Consider the following 27,781-nt stretch of genomic DNA (forward strand, 5'->3'; position numbering starts at 1 on the left):
TTTTCCCGGTTCCATGTGCGTGCATGTTGCTTTGATAGTTTGTGTGTGTCTGTGGGTTTTGGGCTCGTGAAAAGTATGCTTTCTCCTCCCCGCTCTCTTTCGTAGCATGAGAATGTCGATCCGGGTGTACAGTTCCCATCATTCTGACTATGATGCGGCCCTACTCTGCTCAAATCGGCAAATTGGTAATGGTTGTAACCAGGGCATGATGGCCGATACTTCTCTTTAACCGGCATTTATGTTTCAATGGAGGTGACGAAAGGAGAATTTACGTAAAGCGCATGCAAAGCTATATCTGAGTTATAACACCTTCAATGTTGAGGATCAAATCTCAAAACCTCAATGTTCTCCATCATTCAAATGTACTTTTTGTTTGGCTACTTTCGGTAACACACAGCCCATGCAAGGATGTGTGAGACAACTTACTTCTCCGCATGGATTGATGAGCGCCGTCTTTTTACCTTCACTTACACACTTTGAGTCACCGTCCATGGGCTGGACCCCTTCTGTAGAACAATGTTGCGCCAGCTGCAAAACCACGCGTTAGGACGCTGCACAGCAAAACAAATCTTCTTTCCGGGATAAACAGCTGCAGAACTCGAAGCACCGGGTGTTCCGAGAACACACCAAACGAACATCGAGATGCAATTCAGGATTGGATTTGAAAGGATGCGTTTCCCGTTGCCGGGGAATCAGCGTACCCTTCCTCCTACTGGGATAATCCCGCGCTGGGCACGTCTTGTTAGCTGAACGTGTGTTGCTGTTGCTATGGCAACACAATGTGGTTGCTACTATACCGCTATTGACACGATGGTGGTCAGTTTTTGCCTTTTTTTTCTTCGCTAATCGATAACGATAACTTCCCTGCATTAGATGCCCTCGCTGCTCCGATTACCCTGCACATACGCACCTCCACTCCTGCATGCCTACATTACCATGGTTTTATTTTTTTTTTTACTAACAGTAGCTTTCTTCTGCTCGACGTAACAACGGCTAGATCATGCTGGCCATGGAATGGTTTTCGAAACTTATTAATACCACGTAGTTGGATACTCAGTTCTCACTACGGATTTGAACTGCGGTCGTGTCGAGTGAAGACTGGCGCCGCCGTCGCCTCTATCACCGAACCTCGCCCAAAGATTTCTGAACTCCAATAATCAATTGGCAAAAAATCACTACAAAAAACACGCACATGTCCACTTGCACGTTTTCCAGGGTTGTCAGGATGTTTTATTCCATCCTGCCGCATACAATTGAATAGTTGTAATAACACAAATGATAAAGAAGAAATCATGCACATTTAGAAAACAGATGTGTGTTTCACTTAACTTAGAAGAATTATTAGTCTTCGGGTGTAAATAAAAAAAGTAACCCCTGTGCGCTTCGTCCAAGGTTTGCCACTCCTGGATCCGACTATTATATGTAACTTATTGATTTACTCGTTGTGCATCTGTGTCTAGAAAGGAGGAATCAGTCCTAGGACGAGTTTCTATTGACAAAGGGCTTTACCGAACTTTTCTGACCAACAAAATGAATATATGGCCTTGAAGTGATAACAAACTATCTACTGATGACATCGATTGGCTTACTAGACTTATTGACATTACTTAGTTGGATAGTCCATCCTCAACTACGCGGGAATATTTCATTTCATTCTACATTGATTTCCGATTTTTTATGTACTTTTTCCGGTTCTTCTGTCGCTTTTCCTTTTAGTGAAACAAAGAGAATTTACTTCTATGCTAAAAGTAGAGTTGGCGCTTGGAACACCCCATCCACTTCACCGAGCACATATACCCTCCTTGCACTTACACCACTTAACTACCAGGCCCCAAACACCACGTGTAACCCCTTTGCCTCCCCTCCCAACACTCTCACAGACCCGGCAGGGGACAGGCACAATATAAACCAATTCATCTCATGTGTATCAGTGGTTTTTTGTTTTTCTTTATTTTTCGCATCTCTCATGACGAATTTCGCCACGAACGATCTTAAACGTTACCATAATCATTATAGTATTTTCTGTCCGAAAACATTTTCAATTAAAAGATAGTTTCTGGAGAGGTATAATCCTTTCTTGTTTTTTTGTTTGTTTGTTTTTGCTTCGAAGTGTGTGTGTCTCTGTGTTGTACATGTGCTTTCATGACCCAGAACAGGAAGTGCCAAAGACAATTTCCCATTTTGCAGACCAAAATTGCTCTTATCATTGGAAAATTACATTTTTGTTGTTGTTGTTGTTGTGTTGTCCTTCCGGTGGCCTATCATCATTTGGAAACAAACAAAAACCAATGAATAGAAACCTACAAAGTTGTAACCGAAAAGAAGAAGTAGTACACATGCTCCTTAAGACGAGAACATGCAGGCTAATTACACACACATACATTACGGCATATTGGTGTGATTCCAGAATTTAATGACTTCTTTTGGTGCTTCTCTCGCTAACCCTCCCTCCCTTCTCTTGTCGGTTAATAACTCTGTGTTTCTGTTTTGTTGCTCAATGCGATCTTCTATCTCGGTTTCTGGTTTATTGTGTTCACATGAACTACTGGCTTCCTTTCTATTTAACTTTCTTCTATTTGCAATTATAACGTCTGTTTTTTTAACCTTTCTCCATCGTCTGTGATAATCCATTGGTCGGCGTCCCGTCCCATTGGTTTGTTGTCTCCGGTCCGTCAATATATGTCCTGGTGCTCGGTACCACACTCTGCTCGCTCTATAACGTCCAGTCGCGTTCTGGGATCAGTCTGAGAGTCCGTTTTATTATCATATTAAACTCGCCTGCTTCCGTTACTGCGCCCCAAAGTACAGTCGAATGCTAGTCACGGTACCTTCTTCTTCCCTAGGATGCGCGTGTGCAGGGACACTTGTGAGAGATGGAGTACTGGTAGGTAAGCGAGAACTCACCTCTTGTACTCTCCTTCTCTCCTCCGCTATTTCGCCATGCTGCCCGATTTGTCCGATACACGAATCTAAACTGAGATGAGATCCATCACAAGTCACACGCCGTCGCAGCCCTCCGCGTTTCGCCCCCTTCTTAACACCTTTTCAACAATTTGCTTGTTTTGTTTGTTTTCTGCTTTTTTTGTGTGTAGATATATCTCATAATAATAATGCTGTTATGTTATGCTTTCTGGCTTGCCGTACACAGCACGTGCATGCAGCTACGCACGAGCAGCACGGTTACCCGCTGTACCCCAACGACGGCGCCGGTGTAAGCGATCTTTCCATCAGCAATATTTCTCCTATGCAATGTTTAAATGTACTGTTTTGACCCATTTCTTTAATGACTAATGTGTTGTACCTTGCCCATCTCGTCTAACGCTATCGTTCTCTCTTTCTCTCTCTTCTTCACTACACTCTACTACCGAAAAGATCGGGGGCCTCAGCCATCCCCAACTTGATCACAAACCCACCCACCAACCAACAGTAGCACAACAAGAGGAGGATGAGCCGAGGCGACCTTCGCTTCTCGGTTGAATGTATGTGAGACCTGCGCGATCTGTGGGTAGGTGGTTGCTTGGATTGCTTAGAGACTAACAAACTGCTGCGAACGGTGAAAATCTTAAGATGCGCTCTTTGCTCTCGCTTAATCTCTCTCAATGCTTCCGATACATCCTCGTCGTCGTCGTCGTTGTTCTGCTGTCCACAACCACAAGCACTATGCCAGATGGAACGCGCTCCTTTGACTTCAGATGTGTGAGTGTGTGTGTGTGTATGCTAGTAATAGCATACTCTCTCCTCTTGATAGTGCCATTGGTAATTTTTTTACGCTACGCGCGAATCCTTTTTCCGCACGTAAGTAACACTCGCAACCCGGCCAGCCATTGGAGATGTGATGGGGTGGATCGAGGATATCTGGTAGTTGTGTACGTATGTGCGGAGCGCGCACACTTTCAAACGAGATTTTCGATTTGAATCTCTCTATTGATTTGTGTAAGTAGTGAGGGGATGAATTTTAATGCGTTCTCTCGCTATCTCTCGCTTTCTTATGCTGTTCTGTGTAGATGTGTGAACAACCACAGGCAGGTTGGTGGTGGTGGTGTATGTAGTGATGATGGGTGGGAAGCTTCTCGTTCCTACTATTGTTTTTTTGTGTATTTTATTTTTTAACGCGCTTTACTGTCCTCTATTTGCCGCTTCCGCTATCCATCATCTCTGTCAGTATGTCGTCCTTTTTGTTATATGTGTGAGTTCGCGTTTTTTGTAGGTTTTCGCTCTGCTTCATTTTTTATAAAATATATACACAAACAAACTTTACAATCGTTTTCATCGATGCATATACTTCCTCCTTGCAGCTTCTCCCCCACTCCCACTAACGCAAATTCAAAATAATAAATCACCTATTACTAGAGTTATTTTGTTTTTTTTTTGTTTTTTGTTAGTCTCACTCTCACATATGCACTTTCGTTCATTACGCGTCCTCTTCCTCTTCCTCGCCCTCAACTTCATCACACTCTTCCTCTTCCTCATCTGTGAATTTTTCCGAAAAAAAAGAAAGAAATGGTGCGCAAACACCACCAACAGGAATTAGTTTGATGTTCTCAATGTTCTTGTGTGTTTAAACAATATGTACCAAGCTCTCGCACAGCATGAAATTTGTGTACTGTGGGAGTAAGATCCCTTACATGCTTGCTGGCTAGGATGAACATTTCGTTGTTCATAATTTGGCGCGAAATGCTTTCCGCAGAGCATTTCGAGTAGGACCGATCGAAGAAATTGCGGTCTAGTAGGCGTTCACCCACACTCATCTTGTATTTCTACTACTACTACTACCACTACTCCCGGAAGAATCAAGCCTACTTTTCTTGCCGGTAGACTAATAAAGAGTGAGAGAGAACGCCCACCATCGTCGTCCTCCGACGGAAGGACGTTTTTCTCCAGTACAATTAGTTCGTGTACTGTTCTCGATAGTTCCAGAATCACTTCCATAGAAATTGATTTAGTGACAGCATAACTTACCTTCCGCCTCAATATCTTCCTCGTCGCCGTATGGAAGGTCATATTCCTCATCCTCTCCCTCTAGTTCCTCTCCTTCATCTTCCACTTCTTCCTCTTCTTCGCCGGCACCATTTTCATCCTTCTTTACTTTTTTCGTTTCGGCGGTTTTCTCCTGCAGGATAGGAATGTGGAGGAGCAAATAAATACACAGAATTTGGTAAAATGTAACTATTTTAGTGTAGCATCATTGGGGGATATAGTTTAAGGAGGACAGCGAGAAGGGCAAATCTTTTTTATTCCCTGAGTACTAAAATACATATTGATATTCTTTAGCGGTTATCCCAAGGGCAAGAAAGGACTGCTAGAGGGCACCACTGCGAAATGGATAGGGACGCCCATAAGAGTGGGGATGGGGGTTCAAATCTTCCCAGCTATTATCATCCTTACCCACCTCCACCGTATGGAAAGCACCCACGCGCAAACTCGCTCTTTTTTTCTAGCTACTAAAAGACCCTCTAAATTATGGCCAGTAGAACACAAGAATTAGTTCTACACTATATCCAAGTAAACGACGACTTGACATATGTACATCTTCCCGAGCATTCCAACAAGCCAATTAATAAACTCTCTATTTTTGGCCTATTACCCATATCATTTAGCAAGCTCATTTCCAGAACAGAAGGGTATCCCTCAATACACACCTGGGTTGAGGGGAAAATCATTCCAAAGTAAAATCAAACGTTTTTCTACCATTTCATCCATACATCCCATCATGCAGCGCCACGCATACAAGCACACAACAACAACCAAATCCTGTCCCAACCAATAGGAAAGGGAGAAAAGCTCTTTCTGTTGTTTTGTGGTGTTAAACCAATGAGCGAAAACTTTGACACAATCGTGCACAATGCCTTTTTTCTTGCTTTACTTTTCGACAAACCGGCCATTCTCCTTGTATACAAGTGTGTGTATGTGCATATTCGTAAGTGGTAGGACGCGTTACTTGCCGCGCAACAAAAAGTTTGTTTACCTTTCCACTAACACACGCACACTACGCTAATGGGCAAAGGGCTGTGCGCGTGCGTATGTGTGTAATGGTATTGCCGAACGAACACTCATACTAATTAATAACTACCCGGTTGAATGGAAAATACATGGCACTATACGCACGCCAGGCTTTCATTCAATGCTTGTCCTATTTTTACGGCGGTGCATCGTCCCCCATAAATCCGTTGATTTCATTAATATCAAAAATCCTTTAACAAAGTATGTCGCGACTTCAAGTTTGATCGTTTTCCAGTTGGCAGATGTGTATTGCGCGGTTGTTACGAAATTGGTAGGTTATAATGTGGTATTTTCAAAGGAATCATTACCGAAAAGCTACGTTCGAGGGACCGTGAGGAAGTTTTATGCTCAACTGTATAGGGGAGATAAGCTACCTCGGAAACTCTACACGCGTTTTTGTTACTGCTGCTGCTTATGCTTCTCTTGTGCTTTTACCCCAACCGGCGTCTGATGGTGCGATTGTGTTGGTGACCGCCCAGTCATCGCCATCCGAGCGCTATCTCTCGCATCCATACGCCGTGCACGTACATAACAGAAGTTTCGCTCTCAGAAGGCGACGCCGTTGCCGGGCTCGCTAACCGTAACCATCATCGTCATCTGCTACTGCTTTCATGGAAGCGATATTTTCGATCGAGCAGGAGTATATAACGCGCTGCAAGGCGACGGCGTCATCTTGGAGAGTGAGCGGGAACGAGACCCTTGACATGATGAGGAACAGTAGAACCAAGCCGCAGATAGAGAAGGCGTACACAGCCTTACTAATGCTATAACACACAATTCTAAGCTCATCATCATTCCGGGATACGGAAGAAATGCATTTCTCACCGGCCATTTATTGGACAGTAGTGTGGTGCATATGAAAATAGAAAAAGCGATGGTTCATTTTCAATTACACTTTTTACCAAATACTGCCCCACCGCGAGAATGAGGAATTATGTCGATCCCAATACCACTAGGGAGAGAAATGCGTGTGCAATACCAGTGGTTGCGACGGGTGGGCCGATGTAGGCACACACACTCTTCGTTACGGTGGCCGGCGTATCTCTTCTGAGGTAGCGCAGCCATGTTTGCGCGCGTTCTACAACACCTTAGCGTGAGTCGTGAGGCGCACACACACCTTGCTTGCCACCCAATCGTCCATCCATTTGCAAGGTCATTTCCATTTCTGTGCACCTGTAGTGTGTACCACTACGGCTATTCCAATTCAGCCGTATCATGAGGGACAAAAAATAGGTTAATCATCCTTTTTCGTCATATGTTTCAATCGGATGAGTAAATTATTACCCGTTGAAAACAATAGTTCTTGTACCTTTCTCTGCCAACAAGCGCTTCCCCGCTTGATTTGTTCGGGAGAAGCGTAACGACCGGTGTGAAATAGTACAGACAGACGCGACCTGGCGAGACTACTTCTGGTTCATCGTGTCAAAAATAGATTATTTCAAATTCACTCTATATGCCTCTTTTCTCCGCTTGATAGACGCTCTTTAGAACACCACGTTTTAGTAGCAATCTTATGTTTTTTTTTTCCAATGGCAAGTATGTTGGCTACACACACTTACACATACACGCCTGCTCCCTCTCTCGTTTTGTATGTCACAATCACTCTCTTTCTGTCATTTGATGACATTTAATTATTAATGCTTGGCTTGGCGGCTTAGTACAGCAACTGCTAGCAATAGAATACAGTACATGTTTCTCTCTAAAACTAACTTTTAAAAAGAGATAAAATAATCCAACGCGTTCATTATTCATATCTCTTACAAACGCACTCTCGGTTATGCTGTGTAAAAGGGCGCCATAGTGCAAACGAAGGAGACTACTCTAACCGCTTTTTGACATGGATTTTTTTATGCTTCTGTGTGTGTACGTGGTGTGTACACGCGCGCACACATGCCACTGTGTGCGTGTGAGAGCAGTACGTCACTTTACACGGAGAGGCAAGCGAGCGAACGTACGCGCGGGCGCGCCTGTGTGCGTTGTGTGTCGTGTGTAAAATGCCGGCCGGTACAAACCTATGTGCAACACCCCCGTGTAGAGCGCATCATGGTACGCACCATATACCGCGCGCGTACTTTTCTCGAAATTTCACAATAATTATTGCCTGCCAATCACGAAACCATTGCCTACCCCGATACTCTTTCAATATGCATGAAACAACATGAAGTACCAGCCCCATGCCAACCAGAACAACGGATATTTTCCTGCGCGCGCTTTTTACATAAAAAAACGTTGTGTGCTCCTCAAACACGCTTCAGCGGGCGCCATATTACACGGTGGTTTTGTTGCTGAATTTGTTTTCAACAAATTCATGCCGAATTCCAATCCAATTGTGACGCGCGCGAAAGGGCACACAACACGAAAGAAGCACAACGATCGAAGTTTACAAATTACAACCATGCATCCGCGTCCAGTGTGTGTATGGTCTATCTGCCCTTCCTGCTTTCCTCATCCATCACGGCTTGCTTGTCTTTCCTTTATCAATGACTGATCATCGCGTGCTTACAAATGGTTTTGAGTGGTGTACATACACAGACACACACACACACACGCACACACACGCTGCTCCACTGTCCCATTCACAAATACCACGCGCATTGTACAGTGTGCGCGCGAGTGCACACGTACATCCACACACACACATATATACACACACACGCAAATACGCAGGAACGCACCGTGTTCAAGATATGTCCAAGCGTTGACCGGATCGAACGAGAAAGGTGGTGAACTACCTACTAGCGCTTTTGCGGACACACGGAACCAGCTTCGGTGGCTTGAATACGCACTAAAATCACGATTGATGAAGAATGGAGAGCATGGTGGTGTGGTTGCGGCACGGATCAATTTCGATTTATGCAGTAGTAATGTGTGAACGGAGGAAACGACGGGCGAAGGGGGAGAGAATAAAGGCGGGGGGAGGGGGTGGAAGTATGGTGGCAGTAGTAGTGTACTCACGTCGGCGGGCCGCTTGACTCCTTTCACCTCCTTGGTTTCTGCCTTCTCCTCGGCGGCGGCAACATTCTCCACCTCAACTTCACTGTTTTTGTCCGCGGAACTCATATTTACTTTGCTTGGGGGGTAGTTTTTGGTATTGCAGGGTAGTAGAGGGATGCGTTAAGTTGATTTCTTCCTCCTTTGAGAACAACTTTCCTTTAGTTTTCTGACTTCCGACCGGAGGGCGCTCTTACTGGACGACGACGACGGGTTTCTCCTGTACGATGTCTGTTCGGGTTCACGGGCGCTTGCAAACTGACAAGGAGTCCGCTGTCAAGGAGTCCGTTGTGGCTGGCACGCGGAATTATGTGCGTTACCCTGGCTGTTGCCGTCCTGCTCTAGGGCCGTTTCACTCGCAACGGATGGTCTCTTTTGGCACACGCATACGACTCGTTCGTGGTGTGGATCTATCTCTTTCCCACCAATGGAGTGTACAGCTGGTACGGGTTCGGGTTTTTTTTGTGTTTGTTACCTTTCGAGGAGACTCGCAACTACCGATGCTTACGCACTGACCGTTAAAATTCGACTGTGATGCTGCGAATGACAGAGAGCGCTCGACAAGCAATATGACAGCACGCCGCGTACGGCGTCCAATGGGGGAGGTGGGGAAACTGCCCGTTTGGCGTGGGGGCATTTTTTGTACGGCATTTTCTTCCGCCTAGAGGCGAAAACATTCTTTAAAAGCGCATTTTTGTGCCATTTGGTGCAATTTCCCTTCCATAGAGACCCCACAAGGGTGGTTTTCTAGGAAATGGTCAAATTCTTTTTACTCGCCGGAGGGATGCATGAGTAGGATGTATGAGAAATTTGCCTTGCCGTCATGAGAAGTAAAGCTACCAAAGCTACGCTCTAAGCACGCGGTTGACGCCGGATTTGATTTGCGTGTTTACAGCGCTAGTTTCAGCACTCGAACAGTGGGCAAATGTGCCATTTGTGAGCATTTTTTGCTAGCCAATGCGCGATGTGCGTGGCTCGCGGTCGCGAAACATTGCGCGGATCCAATTGAGAAAAGGCAACCGCACACGGCAGTGGTGCAGTATTCGATCATACCCGGCCGTGTTGGTTTGAAAAAGCCAAGCGGAACAATGACGTTGAGCTAATCAATGAAAATTTGCCAGCCACATTGCCTCGCGATGGATGCACCAGTAAAGATGATCGATTTCCCGGATGGAGAACACCCAGCCCGTGGCTACAAGCACCGGTGCTAGGCGTGAATAACGGCACAGGTCAGCATTATGGCCGTGCTTTATGAAAAAAAGACACAGTTGTTATTTATGCTTTCGTAATCTACCGGTGTGATCGCGTAGCAAATCTAGCGATCAGTATAGGCAGGATTGCTTACCAGACCATTGCGAGAGAGCTATTTCGCGCCAACCCACACAGCTGTTGTTGTTTGGAGCCGATAAAGCAAAGCAATAATTGTTTCTATTTCCATCGGGGGGATTATGGTCGATGATGTGTTATCAATATGCGCGCGGTTTGATGCGACGCTCGACCCAGTGTGGTTTAGAGCACGCCGTTAGGAACTGATGTAGACAGCTGTCGCTGGTTAAGGTGGAAGAACGTAAATAGTTTTGCATTTCTTACCCAACATGAGATGGAAAGCTATGCACAATTGATAGATGAAGAGAATAGCCAAATACCTAGTCAAGTAAAAGATTGCTTTAATAAAATATTTTATTTTTCTACGATAAGAAGAGTTTTGGTTTGCAGAAAATGGATCGTTAGAATGAGTTTTGAATAGATTTTTAATCGGTTTTCTGTAGAAGCATATGCAAAAGCATATAAATTGCCATACACTAGCGCTCTCTGGTGGAGAAAAAAGCACGAAAGGTCCCGAGCTTTAAGCTGTGGTGCGATTCTCTAAAGCATAAAAGCATAACTAATTATAATTTACAACTTTTCTACCGGTTTCGAAGCACAGCTTCAAATTACATAATATTCGTGGCTTTTTCTCCATCAAATTGCTTCATGAATTTGTTTTGTGGTACCACTAGCAATGAATACTCATCGTTAGCTAATTTCTCCATTCCACCGAAAGAGCATCGCTTGGTATTAATATCAATCATCTTCCATTCACAGACATGATAACATACAGAAGCGGTGTGATGCTGTACCTTTTTCAGCGAACAAAACCTCACCGCTACTTTCGCCGTGCTAGCTGCCTTCGCTGGCAGGCAGGCACGGAGAGAGATGCTTAATGTTTTCTTTTTGCAACATGAGAAAAAGCTCTACAACATACGAACCGACGTATCAGAAATATAGAGATGGAGAAACGAGAGAGATAGATAGAGAGAGAGAGAGAGAGAGAGAGAGAGAGAGAGAGAGAGAGCGAGAGAGAGAACCACCGCATGTGACTCGAAATACTACTGACCTACTAAAAGGAAACGCTTCTCGCGATCTCACGTTCACGTCCAGCTGTCAGTTTGGGCTGACAGTGTTCCGGTTCCAGAGCGTCTTCGGGGCTGGGAGTTCGTTTAAATCGTACCCAGGTGTGTGCGCGCGCGCATGTGTGTATGTTTGCTCTGCTTTCTCTCTCGTTCCGCGTTCGACAGTGAGGTGGTCCGGCGCAAATGGGTATGCACCTTGCCCAGCCCGGAGACTGGGTGTTTCATCGTGCGCGGACCGTGTTCGTGAGTGGAGCAGTGTGTGACGGATTTTATTACCAATCGGCAGACCGACCCCGACGTCGTTTTCCCGGATGGTGTGGGCCTACCACTGGATCAGTCCCATCCAGTCAACCGTTCGAGCTGCAGGGCGCAAGACTTTCGTCCCATACTGGCGCAGTCACGTTGTAATGTTGCGGTCTAGAAACAGGTGTTTTTTGTCGTTGTTGTAACGCAGATTTAGTGACGATCATTGTGACAGTTTAACGGACTTTTTAAACGATTTTCCATAGAGTGACCGAATCAAATTCAAAGTAACACAAATGCATTTGAAAACAACCCCAACGTGTTGAAGTGCATTGTGAGAAAAAAATTTTCTCCAAAAGTGTGTGCATTTTTCCTTCGATAACGCTAGAAACACGTCGCACAGAAATCCCGCAAGCTTGCCACCTTCGCGTAGAAAGCAAAAGAAAGGAAAAGGAGAAAGTTGAGCAAGTGCTTTGGTTGGCTCGGTAGCCTGCTGCCCCTGCGGTTTGCTGTTATATTTGTTTTAAGCGTTTGGTTCACTGGTGATTAAATAAGTTCGAATCGAGCCAGGCGCTAGTGTGTTTCCAGCCATCTCAACTATCCAATCCGATCGTCACACCATGGGTGGCAACGTGTTGTGCTGCTGCTACCGGTGGAAATTGAACTGGCCGGACGAGTGAGTCCAGCGGGGGGGGGATGGGGATGTATCGGGGACAGTGGTGTGCGAATTTTCTTCCTTTTCCGCGCGAGTGTTAATGAATAATTACACTAATTGTGGCCATTTAAGGCGACGAAAAAAAAAACGGTAGTCCGAACCAACGAGGAGTCGTTGTCGCGGCGCAGAAAGTATCTCATCCCAGAAAAGGCCAAGAAACGAGGCAAAAAGGCTGCTGAAGTGTTGCTGAAGAAGCATTCCTGGCAGATTATCTGCCACTAGGGAGGGGAAGAAGAAGTGATTGAAAGGAGGTGGTGTGTAACCACCACCGGACTGTGTGACAATTCTGGCCGGTTTGTTGGTTGGCTCGGTTGACTTGGAAACTGGAATCGAACGGGACCAGATGCAACTCGGGACAGCACGGGCTGGATCGTTAATACGGGAACGCGAAGTTTAATTGAAACAGACTAGTACGTGCTTGCGCCCGGTCACCGCAAGTACAAAATTGTGTTAGTGTGGTGACCATTAACGAGCACAGCCATTACACAAGCGAATGCCTTACAGCCACCCGGGAGAGTCTGGCGTGTGTGTTTTTAAACCTTTTCTAACATCATTTTACTTCATCAACCAACTTAAACAACGACATACGATGGCGGTTTACGGTGATCGTGTACCTAGTGTGAGTATGACAAATTTGTGTATTTATATCCACAGTTTAAAGTGACTTTTTCGTGGATTCCTTCAAGTACTGATCGTTCTGCTAAACGATCGATTACTATCTCTCCAAGGGTCTACATGCATTTCAAACATGTTGTTTTGCTGCAGAGAAAACTTTTGTACGCTCTTTGCATGCGACAAGCAGCAAAAGGTTCGTCGCCTGGTTTTAGTCTGTGCGTTGAAGTCTTTTGATGCACAGCGTAATGTTTATAATATCATGCGAAATGATAGCAAATCACAACAGCATTTAAGCAGTTCAGTAACACTTACCTTTCAGTGTTTACCTTTCTATTAATGAGCAATTTAATTAAAACCCTTATATCACACTTGTAAGACGACTCCTTTCCCTAGCAAAAAAATAAAACACACTTTTTACAATCAGAGCAAGAGAAAGTGATTTTTGGAGTGGTGTTTTGTGGTATTTCATCTCCTTTTGTTAGCTACTTTCATTCATTCGGCGGCACCCTTTATCTCTTGCACCGTTGTCCCGGTGTTCTGCCAATAATAAAAATCGGTCCCGATCGGCCAAAAGGGCTGTCTATTTTCAAAGGCGACAAACAGGAAACAAAAACCGGTTTAACCGTTCGCCGGACTCTGGCTGGTCTGGCTGCTGATCCAGTGAAACAGTTATGTTGTCGAAAATCTTAAACCAAACCAAAAAAAAACCAAACCAGAATCACATGTTCTTACGGAGCCATTGACCGAATAATGATAGAGAGAGAGAGAGAGAGAGAGAGAGAGAGAGAGAGAGAGAGAGACCAAAGGGCCGACCAGCGAAAAGGGTAGGGACCGACCAGGTATAGGTTCCTTGTCTTATTCAGTTATTTTTACCTTCCCCTCTGGTTGGTAGTTTGGTTGGGCATCTTATCTTCACGATCCGACGATGAAGTCCACGTCTTTTATTATTTTTGATTTTCCATTTCGTCGTACCGCCCAGTCCCAGATTCGATTTCTACTTTTACTCTCGTTTCGATCGTTTCGATTAGATGGACGTTGGTGGTGTTCGAGGGGCTCACACATGAAAATCGACTTTCGCTTTCTGCGGTCAACCATCCCGAGCGGAGATTTGACCGGAAAGTGACCGCATGACAGTGCCCAGTTCCAGTGGGGGTCGTTCTCGTACACAATAATGGTCCGTGACTGTTGTGAAAGCGCATTTGCACAAGGTCAGTCAAGGAATCGGACGTTGCATTTGGTTGTGCTTCCGATTCGTGAATGTCGTGAAAGTGCAAAGCCAACTTAAAGAACCACCAGAAACAAGTGTTGTTGTGAAAGTTTTAGCGCATATATGTATATTTTTTTTGTACCACACGGAATACTACGCACCAGCATTTGGAAGTCAGACAAAAAAAAAACTAGCAAACGCTACGTGCGATGTTCAATTAATTAAACAGCAACGTCGCGCTGTGCATGCGCAAGGTGCTGTTGGTCATTGTGACGCTTTGCACAGAATCATGCATTTGGTCCACATGTAGGTACGTGTAGAAAATATTTTAAACCGAGGTAGACGATTACTTCCTTTTCGCCGCGAATAGGACAAAAAGAAATGGCAGGACGTGACTTGCATATCAATAATTTTGAGGTTGCCACCGAGGTGCATCTTACCAAGGGAGGGTTTAGAGCTGTCATGACCTTAATCCGGCGACTCCGGTGCCGACAGATGGTAGACGCGTATATAGACCACTTGAGCGCTCGGGATTCTGTTTTGCCTAGAATGCATAATTTAGAACGCCAGAACCAGATATTTACATAATTGTACGAAAGTGGAGCTTTGGAGCTGGAGAGCTAGAGCGCATTCGTTATACATTGTAATATTTATCACCTTTCTCCAACGGTGGACCCCCGCCCAGCCATTGCATAAAGTGTGCACACTCGCCGAAGTTGTCTTTTGATCGGTTTATGGTCGCTTATTTTGTTAGAAAATATTGACAGGACTAAAGTAATAACTAACTTCGTAAATATGTTACGCAAAGTATGAATACACTAAACACTAAAACCATGACACCATCGGCTGGATAAAGCTTGAAATGGCTGTGTTGAATTAACACATACGGAACACGGCGAAATCCTTCCGAAAATGGCGTAACTAGTCTCTGAACCACCGGTAAGGAGTGACCGAAAAAACTACTATACAAACGTCTATACAAAACTGAGAATGTGAGTCAGTGTAACCTTTCACTTTTCCCGCTGGTGTCCAACATAAAACCCACCGTAAGACATTAACACCTTCCGGAAGTTATCTGTATGTGGTTGATGTGTCGTAGAAAAGTAAAAGTATCTAACACTACATATTCGGGTGCGTGAGTGTATATGTGAGAGACTATTTTTCTATCAGATAATACGACCAACAGCAGAAAGAAGGTATTTCGCGGCATCGTATGTCACGCGCCCTCACCAAAAAAACTCTGTTTGATCACGTGATCGCGACATGGCGACCGGCAAACCTTAAACGGACTGACTGGTGAAAGTGACCACTTTTATGAAAACAAACGCTTCCCGCGATAACACCACCACCATTTGCGCTCAAAATGATATGGTATGCCCTAGTTAATGGTGTAAAAAATGGTGCATCCTCGTCAACCAACTAATACACAGCTCACAAATGGCTGGTTTGGCTTGTAGAATTGTTACATTTCGACCAATTAAATTTCGCTTCCAATTTTTCATTTCAGTGGCAAACACGTGGTTTGCTGGCCTGGTGCATCTTATCAACCGTGCTGCTGCTTCTACTGCTTCCGCTGGTATCGATAGCCGAGAGCTATGGATACGATTCCGCGTCATCGTGCGATCCAACGCGTGCCTCACGTCGAGGTCGTTCACAGCTGCTGAAAACCATTCCATGCGACCTGAGCGTGCAGGCGTACTGTAATCTGCCCGGTTCAGCTTATCCGTGGCACGCTGTACGTCGGTTTGTGCATGAAAACCAGGGCCTTATGCGTCGGATGTATGGTGATGTGCGACACATCTCAGTGCTGAAGGAGGAGTTTGAGAACAACGAAATTGACATAGATGATATTGATCGTGCTACGGAACGATATACGCGTTCGTTCGATCAAGCCGGTGGAGGTGCTGGAAGGGATAGCAAGCGAATGAAGTATTTGCGGCCATCTTCACTACACTACGAGGGCGGACCGGGACACTATGCACGCGAGAAGGGCAATGAGATCCCATTGAATGAACCACATTTCCGTCCCACTCAGATGAAGACAACGGTAACGACGACGGTGACGCCAAGCACCACCAGTACTAGCAAGACCAGCACCACTACAACTGGAGCTAAAAATGCAGTCCCAGCGGTAGCATCAAATCTGATCTCTACCACGGAAAAAAATACTCCTTCGACGACTGCTAGCAGTGGCAGTACGAGCACGACCGTAGAGTCTCCTCTGCCGAAAAAGTCTTCTGATGCGCCCGTCGAACAAACGAATCAATCGACCACTCAGACTACGCTAGATATGTCGGAATCGAGTCTTCCTGTCGCGCATAATGTAGCAGCTACGATTGGCACGAAAGCCACCACCGCCACGTCTGAAGCAACGGGTACCGTACAAGCAGACATAACACCCACCAAAAACACTACTTCACCTGCGTCCGATACGGATTCGATCGATATGGATGCTCTCTCTTCTTTAGCTAAGCTGGAAACGAATGAATCATTGCAAACAACTCTCAACACTGGCGACAGAGACGCTCAAGGACCAGTCGGTAAAATATCTTCCACACTAAAGCTCGCTTCTTCCAACAATTTGCCCAAACCAGAAGAACTCGATCGAAAGGAAGTTTCGCTCCCTGTCACAGAAAATAGTGCTAACGTGGCCGAGATTGAGTCCTCCATTGGCAACTATCCCAACGATCGTCAAGACACGGATGCTGCGGTGGTAGTGTCCGACAATATTGCGGCAGATGAATCAGAACCACTGAGTAGCAGCAAAACTGTAGTAGCGGAACCATTGGTACAGCAAGATACAGCTCCAGCAAGTAACAACGTGCCACAACAACAACAGCAGCAGCAGAAAATACGATTCGAAAGCATTAAACCACACCCGGGCACAATAACGGCTAGTAGCAGTACGACGTCGGTGAAAAAGACCAACCCCGAAGGGCAGCTGTTCCAGGATGTGGCCCAGAAAGAACCGCCAGTCGTTAATGGTCGTGGAGTGTAAGTACTTGTCTATTTAGCTCAATTTGGCACGCCCTAACTCAGACATGTCTCGTAGGAACGTTGAGACAATCGACCATAGTAAACAAGGGAGGATAATGGCTCTGTAGACTAAACTAGATCAATTGTAAGGTTTAGAGTCTCCACTACAAAATTGAGCCTAGAACTCAAACTTAATCATCGTGGAGAAATGAGATTGACATCTTTGCAATAAATTATTTATTTTATTTATAATTAATAATGACGGTCCAGTACCGTATTGTCAACACCGCTTGTGTTGAATAAATTTTATAATCATACTGATAAGGCATTTCCTCCTTATTCTTTGCCTTATCCCGGGCATACTCGGTTATCTTTGCAATAAATTGTCTCCCTTTTTTCTTGTCTCACTTCCAGTAACGCATGCCCAGTAAAGGAAGAGGTGGTCGCACCATTCTGGGCCAACAATACCCGCGGGGAAGTGCTGGCCCTGCTGAATCTGTACCCCTTCGAGCAGTACGTCCACTGGGAGAAGTGTACGCACGAACTGAAGCAAATGTACTGCCGGGAGGGCTGTCGCTGTGAGCAGCAGTATCGTTTGCATCGGCTACTGGCCTACGATCCACACAACGAGTGCCGGGGCATCTTTTCCGACTGGTTCCGGTTTCCGTCGTGTTGCATCTGCAAGTGCTACGATATGCCATTCGATTTTCGCGTTACCTCACGCAGCCCACGTTCGCTGACGAAGGAATCGATCGAGTTGGTGGAAGATGAACTGCAGAACGCTATCTACGAGCATGCGGCCGACGAATGGTACAGGCCGAAGGAGCAGGATGTGGATTGAACAGTTTGAACAAACACTGAACAGTGCGAACACACGCATCCAAAGGCTAGTGATATAAATGTGTGTATTGTTTTCTTTTTTTAAATTGTTGTTTTGCTGTTGAAAACTAACCCCAACTATTATATATCTTTTTGCGTTCTTTTGCGGACCAGTGAGGTTAGGGATGTTCAGAGACGGATTATGGAATTTTTGTGACGGTAAAGACCGGCCTAGCAAAAAAAAACATTCTAAAATAAATTATGACAATTTAACGAGCTATTGTTTTTGTTCTATTCTCAAAACAGATATTTATGCGATTAATATAATGTTAAGGGAAAATACGGCTGCAAAGTCATAATCACAATGGAAATAAAGAAAAGTATGATAATAGCAATTTTTTTATTAATATGTGTAATAAACAATTGTCAATCGTATATATTATAGATAAATGTATAATTGTATATCAGAATATGTATACAATACTAAATTTAAAAAAGATACTAGGGTCAATTGATTGATTGATTCTGTTCCGTGTTGGATTGATTTAGTGTACTTCCAGTCCAAAAATAACAGGCGTAACAAGGTATCCAGAGCTGGTGTTACACAATTTCTTCATATTGCTTGTTTCCCTCTTGGTATTTTTTAAATATCTAATCTACATTTACCATTACTTGCAGTAGCTGCACTCGAAACGAATAATAAAGGCGAAAAAACTTATACGTCAATGATACGTTATGCGTTTTCGTCGTGATGATCGAATCAAACAGAATAATTAATAACAACAAATGATGCTGTAGCGTGTGCCTCAGCCCACATACACATTTAAAGAAGACGACAGTTGTTAGACTGCTGAGCATTAACTATGAAATGATGAAGTCTAGCAATTAAATTTGTCCTGCACTGATTGGGTTAAATTGTTAATAAACAAAAAAAAAATTCTACTGGAATTGGAATTGTATTTTCAATGCCTGCCGCCGTTTAGTGGAAAGCAAAACCCTTGCACCAGTTATTAAAATGCATTACGTTTGACTTACACAATGGGAAATAAAAAACAATTTAAAGCAGAAGTGAACGTGTAATACTTGTTCTTTCACCTATTATAGTCCCAACGAGCATAAATCAATTGCTTGTGATTGAACGGTTGAGGTAGTAAAATAATATATCCACTGTACATTATTATAGCACAAAGATAGCGACAGGAGTTGTGAATGAAATGACAATGCATAAAGCTAAAACAAGTTTAACAATACTTAGTGTGGTGCGCGCTATGATTTAGCTAAAATGTACCCTCGTTATCTGGGCGTGGGGAAACATAATCATAATGCAACTTTCTCTTCTTATAATTCATAATTTGTTCAATGATTTTGATGGATGGAAGACGTAAATAAGCAGCAATATTTAACCTCAATGAGCGTGTAGTAGAGTTCAAGAGTTTTTTTTTTTTCAATCGATTATAATTAAATGACTTTATACTCATAACAATGTCAATCTTAGATTTTTGCTTTTTTGTTTTCCTTCCAAATGTAACGATTAAGCGCTTAATTTGCTTTTAATTGTGCATCTTTTTTTTAATCCATTCGCTTCATAATCAGAATAAATGCGTTCACTTTCGTACGGGAACGTATCAAAACTAATGCATTTGTTTTTTTTTCTTCTTATGTTTGCTTGTTTATACTAATAATAGATAGATTTGGAAGACTTACTTATACTTCTTTCGTATCTTTAACATTCGTTGTACGTAGTAAAAGAACAACAGAGAACATTCTTACTACCGATGTAAACGATATACCGAGGAGGATGTTTTTTTAACGACAACGGTGGGTGTGTTAAGAGTTTGTGAAAAATAGTTCTGCTCTATTTTGGCTACTGGTAAAGAGAATTTTCTATCGAATGGATATATATTAATGCAGCTATCTTTGTTATCGCTCGCTAAAATGCCGAAGTGTGGTTTGGTAGTATCATTTTGATTTGAAAACTATGTGAGATTCTGTTCAAGATTGTTTTTTTTAATGTTTTATACTGATTTAGAAATTGCCGAAATAGTGAGCCATTTATCGTGTCGTGCCGTGTCGCTTGAGTATCATTAAACATTACTCTACTTAGCACACACGCGCGGGGGAAATATAATCAAACGAATCTCTTGCATGATATCCTGTCTCGCAAAGTTTAAAACATGTGATGAAGTGTTGCATTACATAAATAACAATCGCAGAACGATCTCTCGAGATCGAGAGGTGTTTATCGCTGCTACGCTGCGCGGCTCGGTCGTCACGATTTTTGTGTTTTTCGCATGGGCCAGTCAAAATTTTATATGAGATTTGACGGACTACACGAGGTTACGATTTTATCGTACGATAGAAACAACAAACATTTTTGTTTGAAAAGCATGCGACGAAAACGCACACGACGGAGCTGTGCTACCCAGCCTCATTTCCCTGCCCAAGACATTTCATTCATAATGTAAATAGTATTGCACAGTACTTACACACAAATTGTTCCAGGTTTCACTTTGATTTCGTGGTCGTGGTCGTCGTCGTCGTCGTCGTGGTGTTTTGTTTGTTTTCTTCGTTATGTAAAAAAAAGGTTCCCACATAAAAACCAGGTGGTGTTTATACGTATCGCACGAGCGTACGTATCGAAGTTAGGCCAATCGTTCATCTTCGTCTGGACGAAGATAGCTCAGGGATGGTCACAACGGCGAGGGAATCGATACCCAGAGGATCTTCTTCTGTTCGCTATCGACGGCTGCCTTTATCTGCGTACACATGTGTGTAATATTCACACCGGAAATGACAACTGCCAAGAGAAACCCACATCAAAATGGCATGGTTACTAAGACGACGTCACCAACGACCTACTAGTGCTGAGGCGCACACAACTCACCAGAAATAAACTGTCGATATTCCGATTCCATCTTGAGCGTATGCTCGTACATTTCCTTGGCCGCTTTGGCTGAAATTTTATCAGTCGAATAGCGCGAGTCTTTGATCTCCTTGATTTGTTTGGCGGATTTGAAGCGCAACAGCAGTACGATAGGATAAATCTGAGCACGTTGTAGCCGTTCTACAGCCGCCATACTTACGTTCAGTATGCAGTGACATTGCTGTGTATTTGAGAGAAAGTAATAGCAATTAGTCAACGGATCACTCACATCAGGAATGGTTTCCTTTTTCAGTACCTTATTGTCCCGCACGGCTTGCATGCTTGTGTACTCAAAGATACCATTGTTGCGTAGCTTGTAGTCCGCGATCGTATTGTTTTGTATCGCCAGCTCCATCTCGTCCTTGGTGCACTTCTTCTGGCTTTCCTGCAGTACGGCAAAGTCTTCCGGGAAATCTACGCACAGCTTATCGATGACAAACTCAGACAGTGGTCCCAATATAATCACTGGTCGGTAGGTATCTAGCGATAGCATACGGTACAAGATAATTACGGTAATTAATGGGATTCCTTTACATGTATGATTCGATACTTACATTCCAACCGTTCTACCCGTTGGTAGCTGCTCAATCCATCATCACTGAGTGAGCCGGAATCGAGATACAGGCTCAGATGCGTATTACTGAAGCTGGCCAATTCCTTCGAATCGCGAGACGAACTTCGCTGGGGTTTAATGCGTTTGAAGAACGATCTGCGAGCCGACGTTGAGCCTCGTCGTGCAGTCGTATCAACATCACCCGGATCTCCAAGCAATCGTAGCTCTTCCTCCACTCTAAGAAAATGGACGCAAAGGTAATTTGTTTAGTTTTGTGTTTAGCATTCCACACAACATCTTTATACGTACTTTAGCTTGTTAGGAATGATACCGCATTGCCTCTTGTGGCCGTACTCATCCAGCTTCCAGGCACGCCACTTGCCCGGTATCCCACCAAACATGGTGTTGTCAACGAACAGCACCTCGTCCTTGGTAAACGATAGCTCCGAATCTCCCTGATCGCAGTTACGATCAAATCCGACCCGGATGTAGAGTGCGTCGCCTGGTTTATCCTTGATCTGATTAAACTCTGTTGCGAAAGAAAGCATTGGAAAACAATGAGAATCACACATATCATTCAGATAAAATTTATGTAAGAATTAGAATCTTCTTTACTTGAGTTATAACTTCTTTTTGGCTTAACGTCCATCTAGATTACGCCAACCATCGAAATGACTAACTAGACTTGCTGATACTATGTAGTTGGCAAAACGGTATTGTGCAACCCTGTTCCCATATATTCGAACGAAATGTTGGTGGTGGTGGCTACTTACTTTGAATGTTGTACAACACGAGCACCTTCACATGGTCGGCCGGTTTCGCAATCTCGAGCGCCGCATGTTCCGCCGTCGAACGACGCATATCTGTTCCGTTAAACTCCAGTATCTGATCACCAACCAACAGTCCGGCCTTATCAGCAATCGAATCCTTCTGCACGCCATGAACAAAGATACCAAACGCATTACCTCCGACGAGCGTTATTCCCAAATTGGACGTTTTGCGCGTTTCAATGTAAATTTCCCGCGGTTGTTCCTTGTACATGTTGCCCTGTACACCGGAAACACCGGAGCCACCGACCGCAACCGAACCATCTTCATCGTCGTCGTGTAGCTGTGTTTGATGTTCGAGACTGTCGCTAAACTCCTGGGCTTTTACGAGCGACGAAGTTTTCGCAGTGGTCATCGTGCCGGTCATAGCATTCACAGCCGTTGTGTTAACGGCCGATATAAGCGATCGTCCCATGGAGCGTGGAGAATTTTGTGGGGTTGGCGAACCCGAGCGGGCAAGATTGTCTTCGCTGGTGGTTAAATTGCTGTAGACGATCGGGTTGTACAGCACGAGCATGGTTATCGAGTTGCCACACTGACGGAGCACGTGGGCCGCCAGCTCGTACGTTGCTTTGCGTAGATTGATACCACAAACCTCTAGCAACTGATCGCCAATGTTTAGCCCAACCTTGCTAGCCAAACTATTTTCTCCCACGTTGGACACGAACACTCCGCCACCGTTGCGTCGGCAGAAGATTTTTATACCGAGCGACATTTCACTCTTGTCGAACTGTACTAACCGGAGTTCGCCTACGTTCGGTTTGGATTGTCCATAGTCCTGCAGGGAGCTGCGCTTGTTCGATCCAGACCCATCAGAAGGAACGTGTCCAGGCTTTAGCACCTGCACCTCGAACGTTGGTATCGGTGACGCACGCTCCGAGCTGCTACAATCGATTGAACCGTTACTGATCTTGATGCCACTGCCGCGACTCGTAACGCTCTGGTTCGAAGGAATTCGGAAGCCTCCCTGATGATGATGATGGTGATGGTGGTGGTGATGATGGTTGCTGTTGCTCGTTAGATGGGTTTTGTTGCGCGGAAACGTTCCTCCTTCGTAGCCACCACTGTATCCCGATATGGGAACATCCTCCTTGGACGATTGGATCTGACTGTAGCGATAGGAATAATCCATGGATGCAACGTGCCCGTGATGTCCGGTTGGGGCCGGTCCCGTTACATTGCCCGATTGAAACGCCATCAGAGTGTCCCCGGTAGCATTACCTCCACCTCCGCCGCTACTATTACCGCTACCTCCGGGTTGGTGATGATTGCGCATGAAGGGATGTGGATACGAACCGGGAAAGATTGTGGCACCGTAACCGGCCGTCGCGGCTGGATGTAGTGTGTGACCGCTACGACTCGAAGACGATCCACCCGTACCACTGTTTCCCATCAGCTGCTTGCGCATGTGCGACAGTGGCAGTGTGTTGGTGTTACCCGGTCCACCACTACTACCAACCATTCCCTGCCCACCGGATGGACCCATCATGTTCGATGACATTCCACCTCCCATCGTTGCCCCTACACCACCGCCACCGCCTCCGCCCCCGAGGGAAAGCGTCTCCGTGTCAATGCTCTCGTTGTCGCTCGAGTACTTCGATAGCGATTTCGTAATCTTGGAAGTCATGAAGAATTCGGTCGTTTTCGACGTCGGTATGCCAAGCGTTCCACCCGCTGCCGTGGGATAGTATACGGGTGGGCTTTTGGAAAGCGAATGTGATGCGCTGACGGAGTCGATCGAATGGTTGCTCTTTTGCGACGAGGAGGACGTAGGAATTGGAATGAAATCGAGCGAGTTTTGTTGCTGGTGCGGTGGTGGCAACAGTATCTGTTGCTGTTGTTGTTGCTGCATCGGCTGTTTACTCATCGCAGAAAGATTCAAACTGAAGCGATGTTTGTTCAAATTGAGTCCGCCACCATCGTGATGTCGATCGTCATAGGTAGACGATCGGGGAAATGGTGCAGCGGTGTGGGATTTGCCCATTCCACCGATGGTAGCATTACCTGCCGGACCACCACCCATTATCGAACCACCGCCGGCTGTCGCGTCTCCATACTTTAAGGCCAGAAGACGGTTTAAGTCCATCGGCATGATGGGATTGGAATTTCGTTTGCTCGAGTTCAGTAGCGTTCCTTGTCCACCACCACTAGTAGTTGATGTTCCCGATGGTGCAATACCACTCATACCGGCCATCCCTCCTCCTCCTCCTCCTCCTCCTCCTCCTCCTCCACTTCCACCTCCTGCTCCGCCACCGCCACCAATACCACCACCAACACCACTGGCAAGAGCCTGTCCAACTATTGAACCTCCAACGCCGGATAATCCCTGCGGTGAAACTGATCCTCCAACCGTGATCTTATCGGGCTGGAAATTCGTTGGAATCGTATTAGCTTCATTCATTACCGCAGCAAAGTAGTTATTATTATCCAAATCACCACCCCCACGGGGAATCGTCAGCTGAGGTCTTATCTTTTTCTTCTGAACAATCGTCCCCGGATGCGTTTCGTTAATGTGTATCGTCATGTTAACCCTTGGCCACGTTCCACGTGGCACTTCCGATTGACTGTGTGGATCGTTCTTGTTCCGGCGCTTGGAGCGCTTACCATCCCGCGACTGTTCATCACTGTCCAGCACAGAATCGAGGGCAGCGATTGCGTCGTGCTCTTGACTACCGCCCGTACCACCAGCTTCCTTGCTGTGATTGCTTATCGCCATTTTGTCTTTAATTTTCTGAATAAACTCCGTCAACTTGGAAGCCGACTTGGTGGACGACGGTGTACTGGCGGCAACGGAGTTCGGTGTGCTCGAGGACTGTTGATACGCCGAAGAAGGCATCGCCGACGGCAGGAAGTGATTATTGTTGTCAAACTCCAAACTCAACCGATGGTGATTCATCATCGTCATCGCGTTAGCACTCGTGTTGACGCTACTCGGATTGGTGGTGGTGGTGGTGTTGCTGGTGTGCTGACTGCTGCCAAACGTCGACAGGGAGTTGTCCGTTTGGGTGCAGCTCGTCGTATTGCGGATGTGTTTTAACCGTGGCTGGTAGAAGCTGGCATAGCTCGGATGACTTTCCAGCATTTCCTTGATCACGATCAAGTTGAGGCTACTGTTGCGCATATCGTTTATGTACGCGTGCACATCGTTAATGTTCTTGATGCTCTCCATCGGTTTACTGTTGATCGATAGAATACGATCGCCCACCGCTAGCCGACCATCCTTGGCCGCAATCGAATTGGGCTCTAGCTTCGCAATGTACAGTCCCAGCTCGAGACACAGCCCGTGGTTACGATTCGTGCTGGTAAATGGGATCTGTACCGGGAGGAGGCGTTTCGTTGGTCGCTTCACCGTTATGATGCACTGCGGGACACTGTTGCGGATCGTGCGGTAGATCATGCGTCGGGAAAATGTACTACAATCATGGCTATTTATTTGGCATATGATGTCGTTCGGTTTCAACTTCCCAGCAAAAATCGAATCATGCTCCACGGCAGCAACGTACGGGCCGCAGAGATTCTTCGCGTTGCTTCCATGGTCGCTCCCATAGCTATGATCCAGATCGCCACTGATCGTAAGACCCCAGTCGGAAGAATTGCTCAACAGTGGCGAAGTATCGATCTCGACCATCTCCACATCGTACTGCTGCAACGATTCCAGATTGTAGATCGAGCTAAAGCTGCTGTAATGCGAATTCCGATGACTGTTGCTATTGTTCATAGACACCAGGGAAGCGTTTGGTGTTGTCGGTGTACCGGACGCACCGTTCGCCTGCGACGGATTGCCACCTCCCGGTGGTGGGTTTTGCCCACCCGTACCGGCATTATTATTAAAACTGTCCCGTGTCACCTGCTCCAGTTGATCCGTCAAGAGTTCGATCCTTTTGTGTGCATCGTCCTTATCGCGTATCGCTGCCAGCAGCTTCGACGTAGCCGTATCGCGCTCCTTACGAATTTCATCGCACAGATTGCGCACACTGTCGCGCTCCTGCACAATCTTTTCCCTCTCGGATATAGCCCAATCTCTTCGCTGCTTGGCCACCTCCGTGTCGTGGATCGTTTTCGCTATTTCCGCCTTTGCTTTGTCGAGCGCTTTCTTTAACCGTTCAATTTCTTGGTTGGCAGTTTCCAGGTTCTCCGACACAATGCTGAACTTATCTTTACTGTCGGACAGCTCCTTGTTCCAACTGCTCTCGTTCGAAAGCTGCTGATACTCTTGGCGTGTTTTTAGCAACTCTATTTTCTCCTTCAAAGCCACACATTCCTTCAGCTTGCCCTGCACTTCCCGCTCGAGTGCTTCGTTCTTGTCGTACAGCTTTTGATTCTCTTTGAGCACGCTGCCCCGCTCCGATAGGACAGTTTCCAGCTCTATTTCCGTCGCCTTCAACAGTTCCTTGTATTTGTTACGCTCTTTCTTTAGCTCCTCGCACAACTTGATGCAATGCGATGGGTCTTTGGTGATTTCTTCATACCGATGGCGCAGCGTGTCGTACTTTTGCTTTAGCCCACTGTACTCGTGATAGCTGTTGAAGAAATCGCCCTTGCCTTCGAGCTCTTTTTTTAGCAGCTGAAAATCGTGCTCCAAGCGTTGCTTTTCGCTTGAAACAGTCTTCAGCTGGGACACCACATCCCGGTACTTAGTGGTAAGGTACTCGAACTGCATCAGATGCTCGTACTCGGGACCACTGCCGTTCGAGCTCGAAAAACCTGAAAACACATTGTGTCCTTTAGGGACGGAAGGGGGATAGGTTAAGAAAGCGGTCAAAATGCACGGCATCTCCAATTTCACCATTTATTCTGTACTTACCACCATCGTCACTATTGTTTTCACTTGATGCCATCTTGCTGGGGTGTTGTTTAGTACATTGTTTTCGTTGTATTTCTTCTTCTCAATACTGCCCTTTGCCAACGAGAATGTTCTTGGTGGTCCTAAAAGAAAAGCAGTGCTCGAGATGAATAGATGAATAAATGCATGCCTTTCAAGGATATAACAAACAAGTCCGTCGAGATATTGATTTCTTCAGGTATATTTGATTAAATCTTGTGATGTAAAATCGATCGGATGTTGACATTGGATTTTTTTTTTCATCAATCCCGCCGTATTGCTATTGTGGCTGTATTACCCCAATAGGCCAGTATTGTGACAATAGGCCGTGTTGCAATTGTCATTGGATTGTTCCGCAGAATTGTAAAATTACACATCCTAGTATCTGTTCAGATTGCCCGGACATTTTACAGTACCGGTTGCTTGGATCAATAACGCATGAGTCTACAAAAACATGCAACAAACTAACTACAACATCCGGGCGATTCAACATTCCGCATTGATTGATTCAATAATATACCTGAACAAACCAATACCTTCATTGAATCCTAGAAAACCCTGTAACATGAAGCATGTAGACAATATTACAGGAAACTTTGCAATCGTGATCAGGGGTGTGTGGTAATGGATCGTGCACCAATTAGCAGCAAAGAAAGCGTTGCCATGGAAAGTAATCCCACTGTAGCTTTCGATTGCG

General features: G+C 45.3%; 7 protein-coding genes across 8 annotated transcripts in view; 3 read left to right on the forward strand and 4 right to left on the reverse strand.

Moving 5' to 3' along the window:
* Nucleotides 1-11,337, forward strand: part of LOC126563743 (uncharacterized) — a 173,475-nt gene extending 162,138 nt beyond the window's left edge. The window contains exon 11 of the mRNA XM_050220443.1: nucleotides 11,319-11,337. The gene's annotated coding sequence lies outside the window, so the exon portion shown is untranslated. The remainder of the gene's footprint in view (nucleotides 1-11,318) is intronic.
* The window catches only part of LOC126565594 (mediator of RNA polymerase II transcription subunit 11), a 103,763-nt gene that overhangs the window by 31,120 nt on the left and 44,862 nt on the right, over nucleotides 1-27,781 (forward strand). The window lies entirely within an intron of this gene.
* The window catches only part of LOC126563728 (serine/threonine-protein kinase Tor), a 236,255-nt gene that overhangs the window by 25,275 nt on the left and 183,199 nt on the right, over nucleotides 1-27,781 (reverse strand). The window lies entirely within an intron of this gene.
* Nucleotides 1-27,781, reverse strand: part of LOC126565207 (F-actin-capping protein subunit beta) — a 36,538-nt gene that overhangs the window by 4,935 nt on the left and 3,822 nt on the right. The window lies entirely within an intron of this gene.
* Nucleotides 4,260-9,079, reverse strand: LOC126565677 (bacchus-like). The gene is made up of 3 exons (XM_050222877.1): nucleotides 8,956-9,079; nucleotides 4,960-5,110; nucleotides 4,260-4,470 (listed from the first exon to the last, which is right to left on the reverse strand). Exons 1-3 carry the CDS (start codon nucleotides 9,058-9,060, stop codon nucleotides 4,412-4,414), a joined length of 315 nt encoding a protein of 104 aa, XP_050078834.1. The 5' UTR covers nucleotides 9,061-9,079; the 3' UTR covers nucleotides 4,260-4,411.
* LOC126564291 (protein spaetzle 4) lies at nucleotides 12,899-18,052 on the forward strand. The gene is made up of 3 exons (XM_050221292.1): nucleotides 12,899-12,961; nucleotides 15,672-17,158; nucleotides 17,555-18,052. Exons 1-3 carry the CDS (start codon nucleotides 12,932-12,934, stop codon nucleotides 17,979-17,981), a joined length of 1,944 nt encoding a protein of 647 aa, XP_050077249.1. The 5' UTR covers nucleotides 12,899-12,931; the 3' UTR covers nucleotides 17,982-18,052.
* On the reverse strand, nucleotides 20,592-27,100 carry LOC126565983 (disks large homolog 5). The gene is made up of 8 exons (XM_050223183.1): nucleotides 27,070-27,100; nucleotides 24,570-26,984; nucleotides 22,209-24,482; nucleotides 21,745-21,964; nucleotides 21,437-21,672; nucleotides 21,139-21,362; nucleotides 20,844-21,063; nucleotides 20,592-20,756 (listed from the first exon to the last, which is right to left on the reverse strand). Exons 1-8 carry the CDS (start codon nucleotides 27,098-27,100, stop codon nucleotides 20,650-20,652), a joined length of 5,727 nt encoding a protein of 1,908 aa, XP_050079140.1. The 3' UTR covers nucleotides 20,592-20,649.

The sequence above is a fragment of the Anopheles maculipalpis genome, chromosome 3RL (assembly GCF_943734695.1).
Source record: "Anopheles maculipalpis chromosome 3RL, idAnoMacuDA_375_x, whole genome shotgun sequence".
Classification (NCBI taxonomy): Eukaryota; Metazoa; Arthropoda; class Insecta; order Diptera; family Culicidae; genus Anopheles; species Anopheles maculipalpis.

Bases quoted from the DNA above. Each gene is read 5' to 3' on its own strand.
- LOC126564291 (XM_050221292.1), top strand. From the start codon at position 12,932: ATGGCGGTTTACGGTGATCGTGTACCTAGT. The intron at 12,962-15,671 runs GTGAGTATGACA...TTTTCATTTCAG, and splicing joins ACGGTGATCGTGTACCTAGT to TGGCAAACACGTGGTTTGCT. The intron at 17,159-17,554 runs GTAAGTACTTGT...TCTCACTTCCAG, and splicing joins GTCGTTAATGGTCGTGGAGT to TAACGCATGCCCAGTAAAGG.
- LOC126565983 (XM_050223183.1), bottom strand. From the start codon at position 27,100: ATGGCATCAAGTGAAAACAATAGTGACGATG. The intron at 24,483-24,569 runs GTTCAATAGTTG...GTGGAGGAGGAG, and splicing joins GGGATTATCCGGCGTTGGAG to GAGGAGGAGGAGGAGGAGGA. The intron at 21,363-21,436 runs GTAAGTATCGAA...TGCTATCGCTAG, and splicing joins ACGGGTAGAACGGTTGGAAT to ATACCTACCGACCAGTGATT.
- LOC126565677 (XM_050222877.1), bottom strand. From the start codon at position 9,060: ATGAGTTCCGCGGACAAAAACAGTGAAGTTGAGGTGGAGAATGTTGCC. The intron at 5,111-8,955 runs GTGAGTACACTA...CCTATCCTGCAG, and splicing joins GAGTCAAGCGGCCCGCCGAC to GAGAAAACCGCCGAAACGAA. The intron at 4,471-4,959 runs GTAAGTTATGCT...AAAAATTCACAG, and splicing joins GGAAGATATTGAGGCGGAAG to ATGAGGAAGAGGAAGAGTGT.